This window comes from Quercus suber, unplaced genomic scaffold (genome assembly GCF_002906115.3).
Source record: "Quercus suber isolate HL8 unplaced genomic scaffold, Cork oak 2.0 scaffold_5, whole genome shotgun sequence".
Lineage (NCBI taxonomy): Eukaryota > Viridiplantae > Streptophyta > Magnoliopsida > Fagales > Fagaceae > Quercus > Quercus suber.
In genome coordinates, this window is record NW_027069471.1 from 81,741 (window position 1) to 101,245 (window position 19,505).

A 19,505-nucleotide genomic window follows, 5' to 3' on the forward strand; every position below is an offset into this window, starting at 1 on the left:
CAGACTTTAGCACGTTGGAATATAAAAAGTGAACAAGAATAAGAGAAGAAGAAAAGAAAAGAAAGAAAGAAGAAGAAAGCAGGCAAAAATTGCAAAACAGTCTATTTCTAGGAAAAAATTACGAGCGTGATATGCGTTTAAAGTTATTTAGTAAGTTGGATTCTTTTTTAAAGTCAAGTCTGGCAAACTTGACTTTGGGTTGGAAAACGAACACTATAGTAGCGTTTTTTAGTGCCTATAGTAGCGTTTATAGAAAACGCCGTTATAGTGTTCGTTTTCTAGCCCAAAGCCGAGTTTGCCAAACTCAACTTTCAAAAAGAGTCCAACTTACTAAATAATTTTAAACGCATGTCACGCGCTTAATTTTTTCTCAAAAATAGACTGTTTTGCAATTTTTGCCGACTTGAGCATGTTGGAATAAAAAAAGTGAATAAGAATAAGAGAAAAAGTGTTGTGGAGCATGTGTGTCCCGACCGTGTGTCCCACACTTCACCTAATATTTACGAAAGTGCCTGATATGTCAGTTTCCTTGATTTGGAAGTTATTAAAATTTGTTCTCAATTCTTGTCACTCTATCTATATAAAAAAAAAAGATAGGTTCTAGTTACACTTGGTGTAACTTCAAAAGAATTACACATTTTTTAGACCATTGATTTATATTAGATCTAAGGGTGAAAAAAACACTTATAATCATGTATTTATTGTTCCCTAGAAATTATTAATTAAGGCATTAATTCTTCTTATTAAAAATAGAAAAATAAAAAACATCATTAACTCTATGCTCTCCATCATCTTCATCTTCTCTCCCTCTCTCACATGGCCTTATGAGATCCATGCGATCTCCACACATTTGCTCCATTTACAGTGTGAACAAGCCATGTCTTCCCTTGGTCTAAGCAAATATAAAATATTCAAGGTGGCTCCGAGGGAATGGAGAAATTTGGACAAAGTTTTATATGTTTGATGTACTAAATATCAATTTGTGCCAAGATTTGACATCTTAAGCCAAGGATAACTCGGAAGCATTTCATACCTGCACGTTGCTTGATAGTTAGCTGTGTTGTTTTTTTGTCTTTGAATATTGGAGAATTTTTTTTTTTTTTTGGGCTTTGGAAATTCAAGTCTATCTGTCCAGAGAAAAAAAAAAAAGTTTGCAACTCAAAAAAATCTGCAACTTAAAAACGATGAGAATAGGCATTGTGCAAGGTTAGGGATGATTTAATTATGAGAGAGAAAGAAAGTAGAAAATAATATAATATATTATTCTCTCAAATTAATTAGGTTAGCTAATATAGAAAGTAATAAATTTTAAAGATTACATTGATTATAGTGATTTTCTAACCATTAGATTTCTTAGTAAACTACGGTCTAAAAAAAGTGTAACTTTTCAAGAGTTATACTAAGTGTAACTTGAACCCATCTCTAAAAAAAAAAAAGAGAGAGAGAGAAAACCCAGCGTGAAGATCACTCTATCTATATAAAAAAAAAAAAATGAGAAAACCCAGCACGAAGAAGAAAAGAAAGAAAGAAAGAAAAGAGAAAGAAGAAAGCATCAACAAGAAAAAGAGAAAAAGTGTGGTGGAGCACATGTGTAGTCTAACCATGGGAGGAGAAGAAAACCAGAGTAAAGAAGAAAGAAAGAAAGAAAAAAAAAAAAGAAAAAAAAAGAGAGAAGAAAAAACAAGAAAGAAACTAAGAGCAAAAACCCTTGTGAAGAAGAGAAAAAAAAAAAAAAAACCCTTCGTGAAGAAGAAAAGAAAGAAAGAAAGAAAGAGAAAAAAAGGAAAGAAGAAAGAATAAAGAGGAAGAACTTCAATACGTTGGAAGATAAAAAGTGAACAAGAAAAAGAGAAAAAGTGTGGTTCTCGTCACTCTATCTATATAAAAAAAAAAAGAGAAAACCCAGCGTGAAGATCACTCTATCTATATAAAAGAAATGAGAAAAACCAGCGTGAAGAAGAAAAGAAAGAAAGAAAGAAAAGAAAAAGAAGAAAGCATCAACAAGAAAAAGAGAAAAATGTGGTGGAGCACATTTCTGAGTATTGAGTGATGAAAACACACAATCTAGAGACAGAAAAAGGGGACTTTTTGGCTAGAAAGAAAGCTTGGAAACCTTAAATGGCCTCTTTATATGCATTTTCCAAAGCAGACTACTATTGTTCATTTTTTAACGAGTCAACAATATTTCAAAATTTTGGTGTAAGAGAGTGGGTTCTTTTAGAGATAAAAAAGGAAACTTTTTGGCTAGAAAGGAAGTGGAGCATCTTAGTGCACTAATTGATTGGTGTAAGAGTGGGTTTTTTCAGAAACAGAAAAAATCGTACTTTTTGGCTAGAAAGAAAGCTTGGAAACCTCAAATGGACTCTCCATATCCATTGTCCAAAGTCGACTACTATCCAAAAATTGATGGAGTGAACGTGATAGAAGCCTTTGGAAGTGTTGAGCCTACTTCGTATCCATCACTGCCCCCAGAATGCTTGGAGGATCCACCACATCCTGAGTCTATGGTATTTTTTTTTGTTAATGATTTGCTATAATATTTTATATGCATGTGTATATTTATTTATTTTTCATATTGTCTCATGTTAGTATGTTACAGACATTTAAATATTTTCTTAATCATCTTTCGACTGATTCTAAGAGCCTTTTTTGGAGTTCGAGTCTATGGCATTTTTTTTGTTAATAATTTGCTATAATATTTATATGCATGTGTATATTTATTTATTTTTCATATTGTCTTATGTTACAGACATTTAAATACTTTCTTAGTCATCTTCCTACTGATTCTAAGGAAGCGTTTTGGGAGTTCGATCCAGGTAGTAACAAAGTTCTACAATTTGGACCTTATTTTAGAAGATTGTTTGGGGGAATTGCAAAATTATCATATGGCCATTTTGAAATGGGTGGTTTTTCAGGGGATTTACTCAACCGTTTACGTATTCGGCATGAGAATCTGATGGTTTATCATCCCTCTAAAGTGCTTAAGGACGGTGAGGCTAATCTTGGGAGAATGAGGGATTTAGTTCATTACAGGTACATGATGGCTTCTGTGGTAAAGAAGTATCTAAAACCATGTGATATATCAGAATACTTCACCCTCGGTTTCTCTGAGCTATTTCTTCAACCTCAAGTGGTAAAGAAGTTTTACATGTTCCAATTGTTTCATCCTATTATCTACAATGATTGGGACAAGTACAAACTCATCCACGCACTTGTGGATATGCGTATACAGGACAAAACCCATTTCTATAACTCTTTCGGATGTCAAGTTCAGAAATATGGGTATTCATATTGGTGGAAAAAGGTTGAGAATGAAACTCCTGAGTCAATGCTGGGACACGTATATAGGCATGAAGGACGTCCTTTTAAGAATGGGAGTGCTTTGCCAACATACCTTAGGAATTTACATGCACACTATGATGGAGCTACACAGGCAATCAACGATGCAACAGAGGCTTCCTTCAAAAAGAAAATGGATGAAATTTATGATTATAACTCTTCTATTGAAGCTGAAATGGCTGAATTAAAAGATGATGATTCCCTTAAGGAAAAATTGAGAGCTAAGGTATGTATAAAAGTTTGGTGAAAAATTATCTTGTATTGCAATGATGAATAATGTATTTGAACATAGAAAGTATTTATACAAATCAATTAGGCTTAACAACCTATAATTAAGTTACTAATTCAGCTCTAAACTATGCGGATTCCTTCTCTAAACTGCAAAAACAGCCACTAACAACAGACACGTGGCTAATAATATAACTGACTGACTAATACTAAGTTACTAACACACACACTAAACTAATTGTAGCTGCTACTGTCGTATTACAAGTTAGATATTTGACTTGCTTCACTGGATTAGAACTACTGAAAAAGAAAATGATCTACCCAAGTGAACCTTTGATATATTGAACAATTCTTTGAGCTGCCAATAAGTGAGGTTCTCTTGGTTTAGCAAGGTATTGACTTAGTCTATGCACTGAAAATGTAATGTCAAGCCTAGACAAGGTTAGATACATTAATCTCCCTATTAACCTTCTGTATTGAGTAGGGTCTGAAAGTACCTTCCCTTCATCTTTGGACATCCTCAGATTCTATTCCATAGGCATTTTAGCAGGTTTACAACTCATTAGACCAATATCTTCCAATATTTCCAAAGCATACTTTCTCTGATTTAAACTAATTCCCTTTTCATTTCTAGCAACCTCTAGTCCCAAAAAATACTTCAATGATCCCAAATCTTTGAGACCAAATTTGGTATCAAGTTGTTGCTTCAATTCTCTAATTGCAATGAGATCATTACCTGTAAGCAAGATATCATCCACATACACTACCAATATAGTAAATGATGTCCCATAAGTTTTAGTAAAAAAGGAGTAATCCCCTTTAGACTGCCTAAAGCCAATGTCGAAAATGGTAGCACTGAATTTTGCAAACCATTGCCTTGAACCTTGCTTGAGCCCATATAAGCTTTTGTTCAACTTGCATACCAAAGAAGGCGACCTTGCTGTGAAATCTAGGAGGCAAGGTCATGTAAACCTCTTCATTCAAATCTCCATGGAGGAAAGCATTGCTAACATCCATTTGGTGTAAATGGCAACTTTTCATGGCAGCAATGACCAAAACCACCCTAATTGAAATTGATTTTGCAACTGGAGAGAGTTTTTGAATAGTCAAGGTCTTCCCTTTGAGTATACTATAACTTTAGCAACTAGCCCAGCTTTGTATCTCTCAATGCTGCCATCTGAATTGTACTTAATCCCATAAACTTATTTACACCAATAGGAACATGACCATGAGGTAGAGTAGTCAAAGTCCATGTGTGATTCTGCTCTAAGGCTGCAATTTCTTTGTCCATAGTAGCTCTCCACTCAGGATATTTCGTAGCTTGGTGAATGGTGGGTTCAAGACTATGGTAAGAAGTAGCAGTAAGGAAAGAGTGATCGGTTGGACTGAGTTTAGTGTAAGAAAGAGAATCGGAGATGTCATAGGGTTTAGCAGATTAAGGGTTGAATGAAGTGAAAACTGAGAGACAAGAATAGTCCCTAGGGTAAGGATGATGTCTAACTCTAGAAGATGTTTTGGTAGGAGGTAAAGATTGAGGAGCAGGTGGACATGGTGGTTCAGTAAAGGAAAAAACTTCAGGGACATTAGGAATTGGAGGATTAGAGCCAAGTGAAGGATTGGAAGGCAAGACCTCTGATGTTGGATTAACTGAATTTGTAGAAAGTAAAGACTCCATAGGTGGGGAATATGTATTAGGTATAGAAGTGGTAAAGACTAAAGGATCAAAATTCAGATCAACTGTAGAAGGAACAGTTGCAAAAGGAAATATGTGATCATCAAAAATGACGTTTCTACTCACAAACATGATATTTGTATTGAAATCTAAAACTTTGTAACCTTTGATACCAGAAGGGTAATTTGGAAAAATACATTTTTGGGCTCGGTGTGCAAATTTGTGGCTTTAATGTGTAAGTGTAGAAGTAAAACACAAACAGCCAAAGGTTTTGAGATGTGCATATGTGGGGAACTGACCAAATAGCATCTCATAGGGACTTTTGTTGCACAAAGTAGATGATGGCAATCTATTAATAAGGTATATAGATGTTAAGATGCAATCCCCCTAGAAATGTAAAGGAAGGGGAAGACTGAAACCTCAAATTCTTGCTACTTTAAGTATATGCTGATGCTTTCAGCAATAGAGTTTTATTGAGGTGTTTCCACACAAGTCAATTGATGTAAAATCCCCTTTGATTTAAAAAAATCTTGCATAATGAATTCAGTTCCATTGTCGCTTCTTATACACTTGATTTTGGAATTGAATTGAATATTGACCATTGTTGAAAATTGCTCAAATAGTGATTGAGTTTCAAATTTAGCTTTCAACAAATAAACCCAAGTACATCTTGAAAAATCATCAATTATATTTTAAAAAAATTGTAACCTTCAAGAGTAGGAACACAAAAGGGACCCTATAGATCACTATGCAAAAGATCAAAAGGAGCAATAGAAATATGAGTACTAGATTGAAAAGGTAAATGTTTTTACTTTGCCAAATGACAAATGTCACAACACAGTGACTTATTTACATTTATCATGTGCAAGAAGACTTAATGCATTAGCTAGAAACGTCATTGTTCTCAATAACAAACCCAATCTTCAATTAATAGGACGCTGCCGTTTCATGCTGAATTTGTTTTGTCTTCATTTAATGAAACGACCCCGTTTCATGCTTTTTTATTATCATAGAACACAGTCGTTCTTCTGAAGGTCTTTTGTCTAAACGACAAGTTATCATGTCGTTGCCTATCTTCTTCAACTTTAACAGTGGAAGGTGAAGGTGAAGTAGTTACTGAGATAGGTTGAGGAGCACAAGCACTGGACAAGAAGGGAAACTTGTGTTCTTGGAAAACCACATCTCTAGACATAAAAATATGTCTAGAATGTAAGTCTAGGAATTTGTGGCCCTTGACATTATGAGGATAGCCTAAGAAAACACAAACCCTTGCCCTAGGATCAAATTTAGGCATGTGAACTTGGAGAGTTGAAGCATAGCACAAACAACCAAAGGTTCTTAAATGGCTATAAGGAGGCTTAAGAAATAGGAGTTCAAAAGGAGTTTTGTCTTGTAAAAGAGGAGATGGTAAACTATTAATAAGATGAACTACAATGAGTGTGCAATCACCTCAATATTTGAAAGGGATGTTAGATTGGAGTCTAAGAGGTATAGTAATTGAAAGTATATGCTGCTGTTTTCTTTCCACTACAAAATTCTGTTGTGGAGTACAAACACAAGTCTTTTGGTGTATGATATCGTGAGTGTTATAAAAATCAATCATACAAAATCCTGATCCATTATCAGACCTAATAGCTTTGATTTTGACTCCAAATTGAGTATGTATCATGGTAAAGAAAGAGATGAGAAAATGCATAGTTTCTAATTTATATTTCATCAAGAAGAAGACCCAAGTGGACCTAGTTGCATCATCAACTTTGGACAGAAAATATTTAAAGCCCTCATGAGTAGAAATGTAATAAGGACCCCAAATATTAACATGAATAAAGTCAAAAGCATTAGAACAAACATTATTATTGAAAAGAAAAGGTGATCTCTTTTGTTTGGCTAAAGGACAGACATTGCAACAAATGTCGTTACAAGTTTGAGATGAAAAATGTACTGCACTTTTTTTGATTAAGAGATGTCCTAGTCTAAAATGCCATAGTTTTGACAAATTGGAAACAGAATTAACAAGAGTACAATTCATAGAATTGAAAAACTTGTGATTGGAAAGAAAGCTGGACAATGATGGAATAGAGGTAGAATTGTCCGGTTTTCGCAGTAGGTATAAACCAGGATGGAAGAGGTTTCATTAGTAAGGAGTAAGCTTTATTAATGGAGGGAAGAGGTTCCATTAGTAATATCTGGCTTTAAAATCCAATAAGAATGAGCTACTTAACCCAATAAATGTAATGGTCCCAACCCAAATATGAAGTGTACAAAAATTCAGTTTCGTGAATATTTTATGTGCATTCCCTTGCATTTTACATTGAACCAGTCACCGACTTTTCCAACATTTCTTGGCACATTAACTTAATCTGACCTTGGGCTTGGAGGCTACTATTTTACTTTTTATGTATTCCCACAATGTTATGTGAGGACTATAAGGAATCATGTATGTGGAGACTTGGAGAGGCTTTATCTATAGTTTTGAGTCCCACAAATCAATGTCGAATAAAAAATTGTTCAACTAATAAAGACCAAATCAATTAAAAGTAGATTCATATAGCCTATTACTAACCCATTTCTTTCCAGATGATATTGATGTATTTTCCTTTTTCAATAATCATATTACACAATGGCATTAGAGACAAAAAAAGGGAAAGGTGCTTTTCTTGGCAGAGGGTTTGTGATTAAATTCAGAGTTAGCATTCAGTTTTGTACCCACAGATCTCTATACGCTGTTAAGAACCCGGTGGTTCCTAATGGGTAATAATTGTTGTATTGAGATTTAGTTAGTTAGTTACAATTCTAAACATGTTAATCACATTTAGCACATGTTGGAATTATTAATGCACATGGGGAATAATAGAACCAATAGGATGAGGCATGTTAATCACATTTAGCACATGTTGGAATTATTAATGCACATGGGGAATAATAGAACCAATAGGATGAGGCCATGTGGGCCAATGAGATTAGAGCTAGTCTCCTATAAATACATGATTGTAATCCAATATGAATATCAATGAAGAATAAACCAATTTGTTAGTGCATTAGTGCATATCTCTCTCTCTCTCTCTCTTAATCTCTCTATTTCTCTATGGAGGGTGACTACCTCGAATTAAGTCAATTTCCCTACAATCCCATCCATTCACCTATAATTCCCATCAATCCCCATTAGGAACCACCGGGTTCCTAACAAGTGGTATCAGAGCCGTTGATCTTGAGATGAGCAATTGTGATGAAAGAAAACTTTTGAAAAAAATACAAGAATTGTTGAACAAAGCCTTAGAAGAATCCAAGGATATTTCAAAGAAGATGAAGGCGTTGGCTGAATCTAACATGGCCATGAAGGAAGAACTTTCAAGAGTGCAAGAGGATCTTGAAAACATGTCCAAAGAAGAGTTACAATCTCTTGATTCAATGAAAGTTGAAGAACAAATCAAGTTCCAAGAACCCATTCTTGATGCACCAATGGAGGCTTCCATTCAAGAGTCTATGATTCAAGAAGTGGCAATCCAAGTGTCGGTGATCCAAGAATCCAAGATACAAGCGCCAACAATTTAATGGTTCTAGAATCGAATGAGGTCTTGAGGATACAAGAACATTTCAAGGTTGAGAGAACTAATGAGACCTTGAAGATTGAAGAACCATTGAAGGCTCAAGAATTCGAGCAAATTTTGAAGATCTACGAAGAAGAAACCTTCATATGCACGGGATTGCTTGTCAAAGAGAAATGCATGAATATGGTGATCAAAATGTCACTACGGTATTGGTCCATTGGAAGATCTCCTTTGATGAAGATGCTATTTCACAACAACACCTTGTGGGCAAGGTGTTTTCAAGGGGAGGAAATGTTAGGAATGCTATAAGCATATGGATAATAATTGTTGTATTGAGATTTAGTTAGTTAGTTACAATTCTAAACATGTTAATCACATTTAGCACATGTTGGAATTATTAATGCACATGGGGAATAATAGAACCAATAGGATGAGGCATGTTAATCACATTTAGCACATGTTGGAATTATTAATGCACATGGGGAATAATAGAACCAATAGGATGAGGCCATGTGGGCCAATGAGATTAGAGCTAGTCTCCTATAAATACATGATTGTAATCCAATATGAATATCAATGAAGAATAAACCAATTTGTTAGTGCATTAGTGCATATCTCTCTCTCTCTCTCTTAATCTCTCTATTTCTCTATGGAGGGTGACTACCTCGAATTAAGTCAATTTCCCTACAATCCCCATCCATTCCCCTATAATTCCCATCAATCCCCATTAGGAACCACCGGGTTCTTAACATACGCTATACTATAGGGGGGGCAAAGGCCCATATAGTAACTAAGAACATTATTAATGGAGGAAGGAGGTTCCATTAGCAAGGAGTAAGCTTTATAAATGGAGGAAAAAGGTCCATTAGCAACGAGTAAGCTTTATTAATGGAGGGAAGAGTTTCCATTAGTAAGATCTGGCTTCAAATTTGATTATAGTTATCATTCAACCCCATTAAGAATTGCATAACAGAATCTTGGAGTTGATGCTGAATCAATTTCTGATTGATTACACAAGTACATCTTCCACATGTGCAACATGTAAAGGCTTTGTAGTTATCAATCTCATCCCACAAGAACTTCAATTAAGTGAAATGATATGTGATTAAGAGCTCCCCTTGATTAATTCCACCCAAATATTTTTGCAATTGAAAAATTCTTGGTCCATTCCCTTGAGAAAATCTTTCCTTCACATCCTCCCAAACCTCCAAAGTTGTGTCCCTATGAACCACACTTGCAAGGATCTTTGGAGAAATTGAGTTTAGAATCTAGGAAATAACCATGTTGTTACACCTAGTCCATGCTTGAACCAACATAGGTGGTTTCGCCATTGTTGGAGTCAAAGTGAGAGTACCATCAATAAACCCTAGCTTATTCTTGGCACTCAATGCTCTTCGCATTGTTTTTGCCTAAGCATGATATATTTCACTAACTAAAGGTTGTGAAACTAAAATTGTACTTGGATTTTCTCCATGATGCAGAAAAAATGGATGATTTTCATCAATGGTGATGGTTTGGGAAGCCGATGTCATTGAAGAACACTCTTGGATTAGCTTCAAGTTTGATGAAAAAAGTATCTTGTATTGCAATAATGAATAATGTGTACATGGAAAGTATTTATACAAATAAATTAGGTTAATTGCCCCTAAGTCCCTAATTCAGCTCCAAACTATGTGGATTCCTTCTCTAACTAACTGCAAAAATAGACACTAACAAATAGACATGTGGCTAATAACATAACTAAATGACTAATACTAACACTAAACGACTTGTAGCTTTTATCTATACAACTAAAGCTATTATTGTATTGCAAGAAGTTAGATATCTGACTTGCTTCCTTTCTTTTTGGCTTTCTTCTGCAATAGCATCAAGCTTTCTTTTACACTTGTTATCATTTATTCTCTAATAGTATACAAACTCAATCTACCAAATATGTAGAATCATCTAGGTTATTATCAAACTTTTGTTTCTCTTTTGAATTCTTTGTTGTTGTTGTATGTGGTTTTTTTTTTTTGTTAAACAGATTATAGTACAGTTAGAGAAACCTAAACTGGAATCCCTACCCTTGCATTCAGAACTTGAACCAATTATTACAGAAAGATTTCCTGGTGTGTATTCTTGCATGGTTGATGCCATTATCAGGGCTTTTGCAGTAAACGCAAATGCAGAAATTCCTTTTCGTTGTAGCATTTCTGAGTTGTTGTTTTTGAAGGGACCATTTGGTGATAATCATGCCTACAAGTAAGTATTTGTAAATTCATAGAGTACTTAAACCTTTCAATTTGATATCTTTTATTCTCACTTTTGTCATTAACTTCTGAAACTTTTGTTTTTGTTAGGTGGATTTATTTTCAAGACACATAAGAAAAAGAGTTGAAAAGACCAATCATGAAAGAAAGGTGATTTTTAGGTTATTTATCAGGTGGCTATATGTATATATTATCTAAGATCCAAAACCCAGCTAATTGCTGATGCCTTCAACTGCTGCTTTAATGGACTTTACCTTTTTAGCTGAGAGTTGTAGTTGTTGATTGATAGTTCTAATTTTGAAGTTTTGAAGTCCTAAAAGGGTGTTTGTTTGCAACCTTTATTAATGATTTTCATGAAAACATAGGAAAGAGTTTCTATTTGTGCTTCATGGAATACGATTTACTTTCAAGATATCTTGGTGGTGAAATGGTAGACACAAAAGATTGAAAATCATGAAGGTTTGAGTCCTCATAAGGCATAATAATATTAAGGATGCTTATTGAAACAACAATTTAATTAGAGATATTAGATCGATTAAATATAAATTTATTTTCTTGGGTAATGGGTTTATAAGCATTCTAGTTATAGATACAAGTAAAATGTACTATTGAAAATATTGTTGTAGAGATAAATCTAATCTTATTAAATCAGGGAATTTACACTCATAAAAGCTCTGAATCATAATTTTCTGTAATGGTAATTCAAATGTCATTGATATCAAAGCGATGTTATATGTGGCTTTTGTCTTGCAAAAGGAGGTGGCAAGATAGAGTATAATACTAATATTTTCTGTGTAATTGCATGCATTATTTATGGAATAATTAATGAGACCAGAGCCTTGTTTTTCAATGACACTATCAGGTCATTCCCATGGGAGAACATGGGTTTGAATGCCCTCTCCCCACTTGTTGTAAGCAGAAAAAAGAAAAATAACTAATGAGAATCTATGTGACATTTATAGGAAATTTCACTGGTAAAACGTGGGTGAGCAGCCATAATTAGACAAAACTTTAAGAGTAGTAGCATAATGTAACTGTGGGGCCCGTGGGCCTGATAGCCTCAGCCCATCTTGTAGTAGGCCCAAGGCCCACGTCGAGGAAGGATGACCATCCGAGGTTAATTTAGGGAGAGACTCTTTTTTGGATCCACGCCGAGGACCTCTTCGTCCTCGGCATACTGAGGATAATTTTAAGGGGGGGGGACAAGCCCAGAGCAAGTTGTCACCTCCACACTTAATGCATTCACCTAACTCCTCTGGCCGCATTAATGGGGATGTAACCCTTTAGCAGGGCGACGTTGATCAGGGTGAACCACTTGAGTGCAGATAAGGCCTCTGATGGGACGGACGGTCAGAAGGAATGCAAATGGATGATCAACAAATGGAAGAACAAGATAGGACGATAAAGACTATATAAGAGGGGCGAGTAAAGTAAAGAGGAGGAGGGGAAAAAGAACAAGCTCCTCGGCCATAGGTCGACGAGCATCCCCCAGTTGTAAATTGGTCTTGGTATCTTTCAATAAAAAAAGGAGTTCATGCCTGGTGAAGGCCGGCGAGCGCCTAAACCTTCGATCCATTCTCTACAAATTCATTGTTATGGGTTCGTTGGGCCTTGGGAACCCATATTTTTTTTTGGGTTACAAAAACGGACCTTACAATTGGCGCCGTCTGTGGGGAGGATTAGTGTGCTGGCCAGCGCACCAGGCGATTGTTCTAAGTGGTCGTTTCACAGTAGGTTGGCGACGTATCAAAAAAAAAATCACAGGAAAATGGAAGATTTAATAGCAAAGAGAGAAAGCTTAATATTATTTCATAAAAAGAAAAGTACAAAATACAATTAGAGGCTCAGGCAGGTGTGTTTTACAAACAAATTTACAAGCTAATTCTACAATCAGAGGCCCAAGTGGACCCGTCCTAGAACTAGCTAGAGGGAAGTGTCAACCCGTTCCCTTATTGGCATCAAGAGAATGGGAGAACTTGACAATATAACGAGGGAAGGGGGCTGAGGCTAGCTTGCTTCAAGGCCACCAACAACTCCTTTCTCGGTGCAGCGGAGCTTGAACAAAGTGAGGAGCAGATGCAGGGGCTCTGGGACGCCCTCCCCCGTGATGTTCCCTTGATTCTCTCCAATCCTCACGAGCGTTGGCCGCTGGAGACGGCAACACTCGGGCACCGATCGTGACGTGATCTTGCGCGTCTCCTTCGGCAGGGGTGGGCCCTGGGGAGGAGCATTAGGTACTCCAAAGACATCCCTCCTGAACACCATGCAGGGCACTATCAGGGTTACGCCCAGGCTCTGCCGCGCCGGAAGTCTGGCAGGGGCTGCGGCCACGACGGCTCTTGGCCGCATATCTCCCAACTCTGGTCACAATCCTGGCAGGGTTGTTGAAAGGGCTCGGGGAGGTGAAAGGGCATGTTTCTAGTTGGGTTGGAAGGTTCATGGAGTGTGGAGAAACGTTTCCCCCAGAAAGCCTTATATAGAGGGTGAAAAGTGGTGGGAATTGATCCACACAGAGTTCGAGAAGAGAATTATCAGCGGTATTAATCCTAACCAAATCCCAAGGAGACCATGGACCACTGGATTTTTATCAATTCACGAGGACAGTGATGAGGGCGCGTCTCGGGCATTGAAACGTCAAGCGCGGAAAACGAATAATCAAGGGACGCCTCGTAATTGAAGAGGAGAAGAACTTGAGTTGAAGGCGAGGTCAATGCCATATGTAAGATCAGAGTTCAAACCGTCCCTGCCCAGAGCACTATAGAGCTAACAGTCCGACCCGAGGAGAAACCACTTCCAATAAAGCGGTCAGAGGACATCATTATACCAAAAGTAAGGCTCTTAGAGCCGAAGACAAGCTCCTTACACCAGAAAAATAGAAGTGATAGACAGAATCAAGGCACTGTATGGTCCTCAGACTCAAGCCTATGGGAAAACTAATCACACCATTATATCTGGGTACTAGACAGAACCAAGGTATTGCATGGTCCAAGGACTCAAACCTATGGGGAAACTAGATACTTACAGAGAAATGAAAGCATTAGACAGAATCAAGGCATTGCATGGTCCTCGGACTCAAGCCTATGGGAAAACTAACCGCTCAGCTATACCTGGGTACTAGACAGAACCAAGGTATTGCATGGTCTTTGGACTCAAACCTATGGGGAAACTAGATACTTACAGAGAAATGAAAGCGTTAGACAGAACCAAGGTATTACATGGTCCTCGGACTCAAGCCTATGGGGAAACTAACCGCTCAGCTATACCTGGGTACTAGACAGAACCAAGGTATTGCATGGTCCTTGGACTCAAACCTATGGGAAAACTAGATACTTACAGAGAAATGAAAGCATTAGACAGAACCAAGGCATTGCATGGTCCTCGGACTCAAGCCTATGGGGAAACTAACCGCTCAGCTATACTTGGGTACTAGACAGAACCAAGGTATTGCATGGTCCTCGGACTCAAGCCTATGGGGAAACTAACCGCTCAGCTATACTTGGGTACTAGACAGAACCAAGGTATTGCATGGTCCTCGGACTCAAACCTATGGGGAAACTAGATACTTACAGAGAAATGAAAGCACTAGACAGAACCAAGGTATTGCATGGTCCTCAAACTCAAACCTATGGGGAAACTAGATACTTACAGAGAAATGAAAGCGTTAGACAGAACCAAGGCATTGCATGGTCCTCGGACTCAAGCCTATGGGGAAACTAACCGCTCAGCTATATCTGGATACTAGACAGAAACAAGGTATTGCATGATCCAAGGACTCGAACCTATGGAGAAAATAACTATCTGTAGAAAAACCAAAGCGTTACCTAGAGCCAAGCTATAATACGGTCCTTAGATTTATATTTGAAGGATAACAGGTGATCTCATGAGACTAACTCCGAAATAGAATACAAGTATTGAGCAGAATATTAGAGTAAGGCAAGTAAAAGAAAATATCCATAGTTGGAAGCAAAATATTGAGCATTCAGTTCAAACAGAAAATATACAGTCTCCTTACAACGCCACCGAGGCAAGAAACAAAATGAAATAAAAGAGAAAGTAAACAGAATTATCCTATGTCATACGCCAGTCTCCCCAACTCAGTAGGCAAATTAACTCGACAAGCTGATCAAAAGGCTTTAACCAATGCCTAAGGGCCTTGTCTTGGAGGGTCCGCGGGTATGGCTAGGGAGTCCGCAGGAGGTCTCGCCACGTCTTGGGGCATTTCCTGACCCTCGGTTCTAACTCCCCCCAACGCTCTCTGGGGTTCAACCTCCTCGAGGGGTTTGTCAGCTGAAAATGTATCCTCGGCGGTCTTATTATGGCTCTCACTCGCTGGTAATGCGGACCTCTCCTCGGGAGCAGCAGGGGCAGTCTTGCGAATTGCAATGGGGTAATATACCCTGTCCTCCCTTCTAAGGTCAGATGAGGCATCAACCCCTGCTTGGTTGAGGGCTTCATGCCAGGTCTCAGAACAAAAATGCCTGCACACTGCAGGAACTTGAGCTTGAAGGGTGGCTTCAGTCTTAGCCACCCCATCTGCGAAAGCCTCTTCCTCCGCCTGTTCTATAGAGTGCTCAGCGTCTATTCTTGCAAACACCGCCTCATCTTTGGCTCTCACAGCCTCGTCCTTGGCATACTCGGCAATACCTTTCTCATTGACTGCCTCGGCCAACTTTTTCTTCAGGTCGGCAATATCCTCTTTGGCAGCTTGTAGGTGGTCCTCAACGTCTTGCAAGCGATTGGTCTGATCCTCAGCTTGCTTCCTAGCCGCGGCTAAGTCGGAGGCAGCAGTGTCCCTGGCCTTTGTCATCTCTTCCAGATTCTTGGTCGCCTTTTTTAGGTCGGCCTCAGATCTCTTAAGGGTACTGGCAGCTTTCAAGAACTTGTCACGCTCTTGCACTAAGGCGCTACTCTGGCCATCGACCTCCTCGTCCAACCTGAAATGAGCCTGGATAGCCTGCCAATAAAAACAAGTAACTCCGTAAAGAGAAGGGAAGGTGCTAAGTAACAAAGTTCAAATAAAGTAAATAGGTGCCAAGGGACACACCATGCCTAGATATTTCTTAAGGTTAAGGACAACCTCTGGCCCACTCATATTTCCTAGCTCGGTCATGTCGGTGGGAAGGAGAAGAGACTTCTTCAGGGCGTTGGCTACGAGAGCCCCCTCAACTCCTTGAGATTCCCGTATCGATGCGTCATCCATCAGGGGTTGATCATGGAGCATGGCAGCGGGCAACCAAGCTTGGGCCCCAGACTACTGGACGATCTCCCTACCTTTGTGTTGACCACCGAGCTTCAGTTGCTTCGGAGGCCTGCGGAATCCACCCTCCTCGGGCGGGGAGTGGGATTTGCTCCCATCCATTGGGTCCTTACCCTTGGAAGGTCTCTTCCTTTTTAGGTCATAAGACTCGGTCTGAGGGTCTGATACTGGAGGGGTAGAGGATGACCTGGTGTGCACAGTTAAAAATTAGGGCGGAAGTGTTGAGGGCTTGGGTTGCGACTCTTTCGGTGCACCCTTCTTGGAGCCGCCTTCAAGCAAGTCAAGAAGATTGGTTTGGGGCTGTCTTTTTAAACCCATCTCGGCCTGAGTACCAACTCTTAGGGACCGAAGATCGGCTTTGGACAGATGAGGATCTCCTAGATTACCAGAAGGATCCTCGGACTAATCAGCTAGGTTGAACACACTATATTCGTCCTCAGAAGAGCTCAGTTCAACCACCTCCCCTGCCTTCTTAGATTGCCCTTCCTCGGTCTCCGTTACTTGGTGGGATGAGGAGGAACCTGCTAGCGGAATGCCTTCAGGTATGTGAGATCCCTCGAAAAATGCAAAACCATCCTCCACCACGGTAATCTGCCTAAGCCGAGGGTCACGAGCTCTAATTACGTGCTTCGAGACTGGGAATGATTTCTGGGCTGGGTCGCATCCGAGGATTTTGTGAGCAGCTCTAACCTGGTTATCAGTTTCGTTCAGGAAAAGTTCCGTCCTAAGAACGGCCTCCAAATCCGCCTTGTTGACCAGGTGGAAATGACGTGCGAAGGCATGTGGATCTGCGAAAAGAAAAGCAAAACTCCTGTGGTTAATCAATCAAAGCAGATATGCAACTGTAAGAAAAAAAAATAAAAATACTAAAACCTAGACCGTCTCCTACTTCGGATACCCTACCTGGCTCCCCTTCTACTGTTGGGCAGTGAAGACCGTTGTGCCACTCCCCCGACACTATGAGGAAACCAGGCGGTTCAAACAAGTACTTATACTCCCCCTTAGGTTCCCCAAATGTAACCGCCTGCCCATAAAAGCAGGAGATCCTCACCGAACGATTACCATCACACCGTTGAAAGTGGGAAACGTGGAGCTGCCAAAATTTAATGCAGGCGCACACTGAGTCTCGAAACACCAAAACATACATCGGGCAGTCGAAAAGTCGCCAGCATTAGTGCGGGCCGAAGTGGGGCAATTTGTCTAAAGGGCTCGTAGATATCAAAACCCTCTTCCCCGTCCGAGGGAGCGTGCAGCAGGATTTTGAGGGGCTATTGTGGGGCCCGTGGGCTTGATAGCCTCAGCCCATCTTGTAGTAGGCCCAAGGCCCACACCGAGGAAGGATGACCATCCGAGGTTAATTTAGGGAGAGACTCTTTTTTGGATCCACGTCGAGGACCTCTTCGTCCTCGGCATATTGAGGATAATTTTAAGGGGGGGGGACAAACCCAGAGCAAGTTGTCACCTCCACACTTAATGCATTCACCTAACTCCTTTGGCCGCATTAATAGGGATGTAACCCCTTAGCAGGGCGACGTTGATCAAGGTGAACCACTTGAGTGCTGATAAGGCCTCTGATGGGACGGGCGGTCAGAAGGAATGCAAATGGATGATCAACAGATGGAAGAACAAGATAGGACGATGAAGACTATATAAGGGGAGCGAGTAAAGTAAAGAGGAGGAGGGGAAAAAGAACAAGCTCCTCGGCCACAGGCCGAGGAGCATCCCCCAGTTGTAAATTGGTCTTGGTATCTTTCAATAAAAAAAGGAGTTCATGCCTGGTGAGGGCCGGCGAGCACCTAAACCTTCGATCCACTCTCTACAAATTCATTGTTATGGGTTCGTTGGGCCTTGGGAACCCATATTTTTTTTTGGGTTACAAAAATGGACCTTACAGTAACAATTAAAGATAGAATTCTCAATTTTAGATATTACCATGAACTCTTTGCTTTAATAGCTTTTTTGTTTATAGCATGAATAATGGCAGAAAGTTGGACAATTGATCTTCTTGAATTTGAAGTAATAGTAACTAGTCCTAAATCAGGAGACGGTTATGCTTTAGGAGTTTTTTGAAACTATTTAGTTGGCAGAAATATCATTCTGAGGTGACAGGGAGAAAACTGAATAATGAATATTGCTTAAGATGGAATGCATATTCTGAAAAGGAAACATATGTTGTTATTTTTAAATTAAGGAATATTTATGAAACTATTGCTAACACATGATGCTAAGGCTTACGTCTTTGGAGTTACTAAATTATGGGAATCATGGAATTAGCTTGATATTGCTTTTTTTTTCATGACTACTTGTTTAGCTTATACCAAAATGACTGTTTTTCTTTTGTACTCTAAAGCTCAACAGAGAAAGGGTAGAGGTTGAGAAGGAAAGGAAGAAGGAGAAGAGGAGTAGGAGTAGGAGGAGGAGGAGTATTAGTTGGTTGATTATTGGCTTGCAACAGGAGTATAAGAAACATGATTATGGAACTAGAAACAAATGCTGAAGTAGACTTTGATTTCACTGACACGGTATGGTAGAGCTCCCCATCACACTTTCAAGGATGCAAATACTTGTGTAGATAAATATTAATTTGTCCACCTTAGCAACATGAATTAGAAGCTATCTTTATTTTGTGGTTAGTTTATATTTGCAGGGTTACTATTTCTGTATTTAAACAATTTCTGAAGCCATATCGAATTGTTTATAGAAGAATATTAATTTGTCCACCTTATTTTCCCTCATGTTGAGTTTTGTTCCACATTTAGGGGCATCCTTGATTTCATAAATGTATCACCTAAGCAGGTTTAAGCTGTAAGTCCGATGAATCAAACCGTCATAGTAGTCTTGAAGTTTTTGATGTGTTGTTGGGCATTTGTGTTTCCATGATTCCAAGTTCATGCTTTTAATTCTATTTGTAGTACCCTCAAAGTATTCTTTTATTTTCCTATTTCTCAGTGGGGCATTATATTAGGTTTCCCAAATTAGATTTGAACACATTGTTGTATTGACCAATTGAACAAAAAAATGGTGGAGGTGGAAGTGGAGGTGCTTAAATGTTTTGTGTAATTATATAGTCTTTGATGAAGGAATTGAACTTCTGGGTTTATTTAAAATCATTATGGATACCAAGTGATGTGGGTTACATTGAAATGAATTTGAAGTTATTTTTATGTAGTGGTTCAATTATGTTTGTCAGGGGTTTTTATTTTTAACATTTT

General features: G+C 38.8%; 1 protein-coding gene across 2 annotated transcripts; it reads left to right on the forward strand.

Annotated features, from left to right (window-relative positions):
* The first annotated feature begins 1,893 nt into the window (after positions 1 to 1,893).
* LOC112009751 (uncharacterized) lies at positions 1,894 to 19,028 on the forward strand. Of its 2 annotated transcripts, XM_065772599.1 has the most exons (6): positions 1,894 to 2,507; positions 2,750 to 2,816; positions 2,916 to 3,565; positions 10,811 to 11,028; positions 11,127 to 11,186; positions 18,644 to 19,028. In XM_065772599.1, exons 1-5 carry the CDS (start codon positions 2,358 to 2,360, stop codon positions 11,149 to 11,151), a joined length of 1,110 nt encoding a protein of 369 aa, XP_065628671.1. In that variant the 5' UTR covers positions 1,894 to 2,357; the 3' UTR covers positions 11,152 to 11,186; positions 18,644 to 19,028. The 2 variants fall into 2 exon arrangements, with proteins under 2 accessions (XP_065628671.1, XP_065628666.1); XM_065772594.1 differs by having other exon boundaries at positions 2,750 to 3,565.
* Positions 19,029 to 19,505: the final 477 nt, after the last annotated feature.

Bases quoted from the DNA above. Each gene is read 5' to 3' on its own strand.
- LOC112009751 (XM_065772594.1), top strand. From the start codon at position 2,358: ATGGACTCTCCATATCCATTGTCCAAAGTCGACTACTATCCAAAAATT. The intron at 2,508-2,749 runs GTATTTTTTTTT...CTTATGTTACAG, and splicing joins CACCACATCCTGAGTCTATG to ACATTTAAATACTTTCTTAG. The intron at 11,029-11,126 runs GTAAGTATTTGT...TGTTTTTGTTAG, and splicing joins GGTGATAATCATGCCTACAA to GTGGATTTATTTTCAAGACA.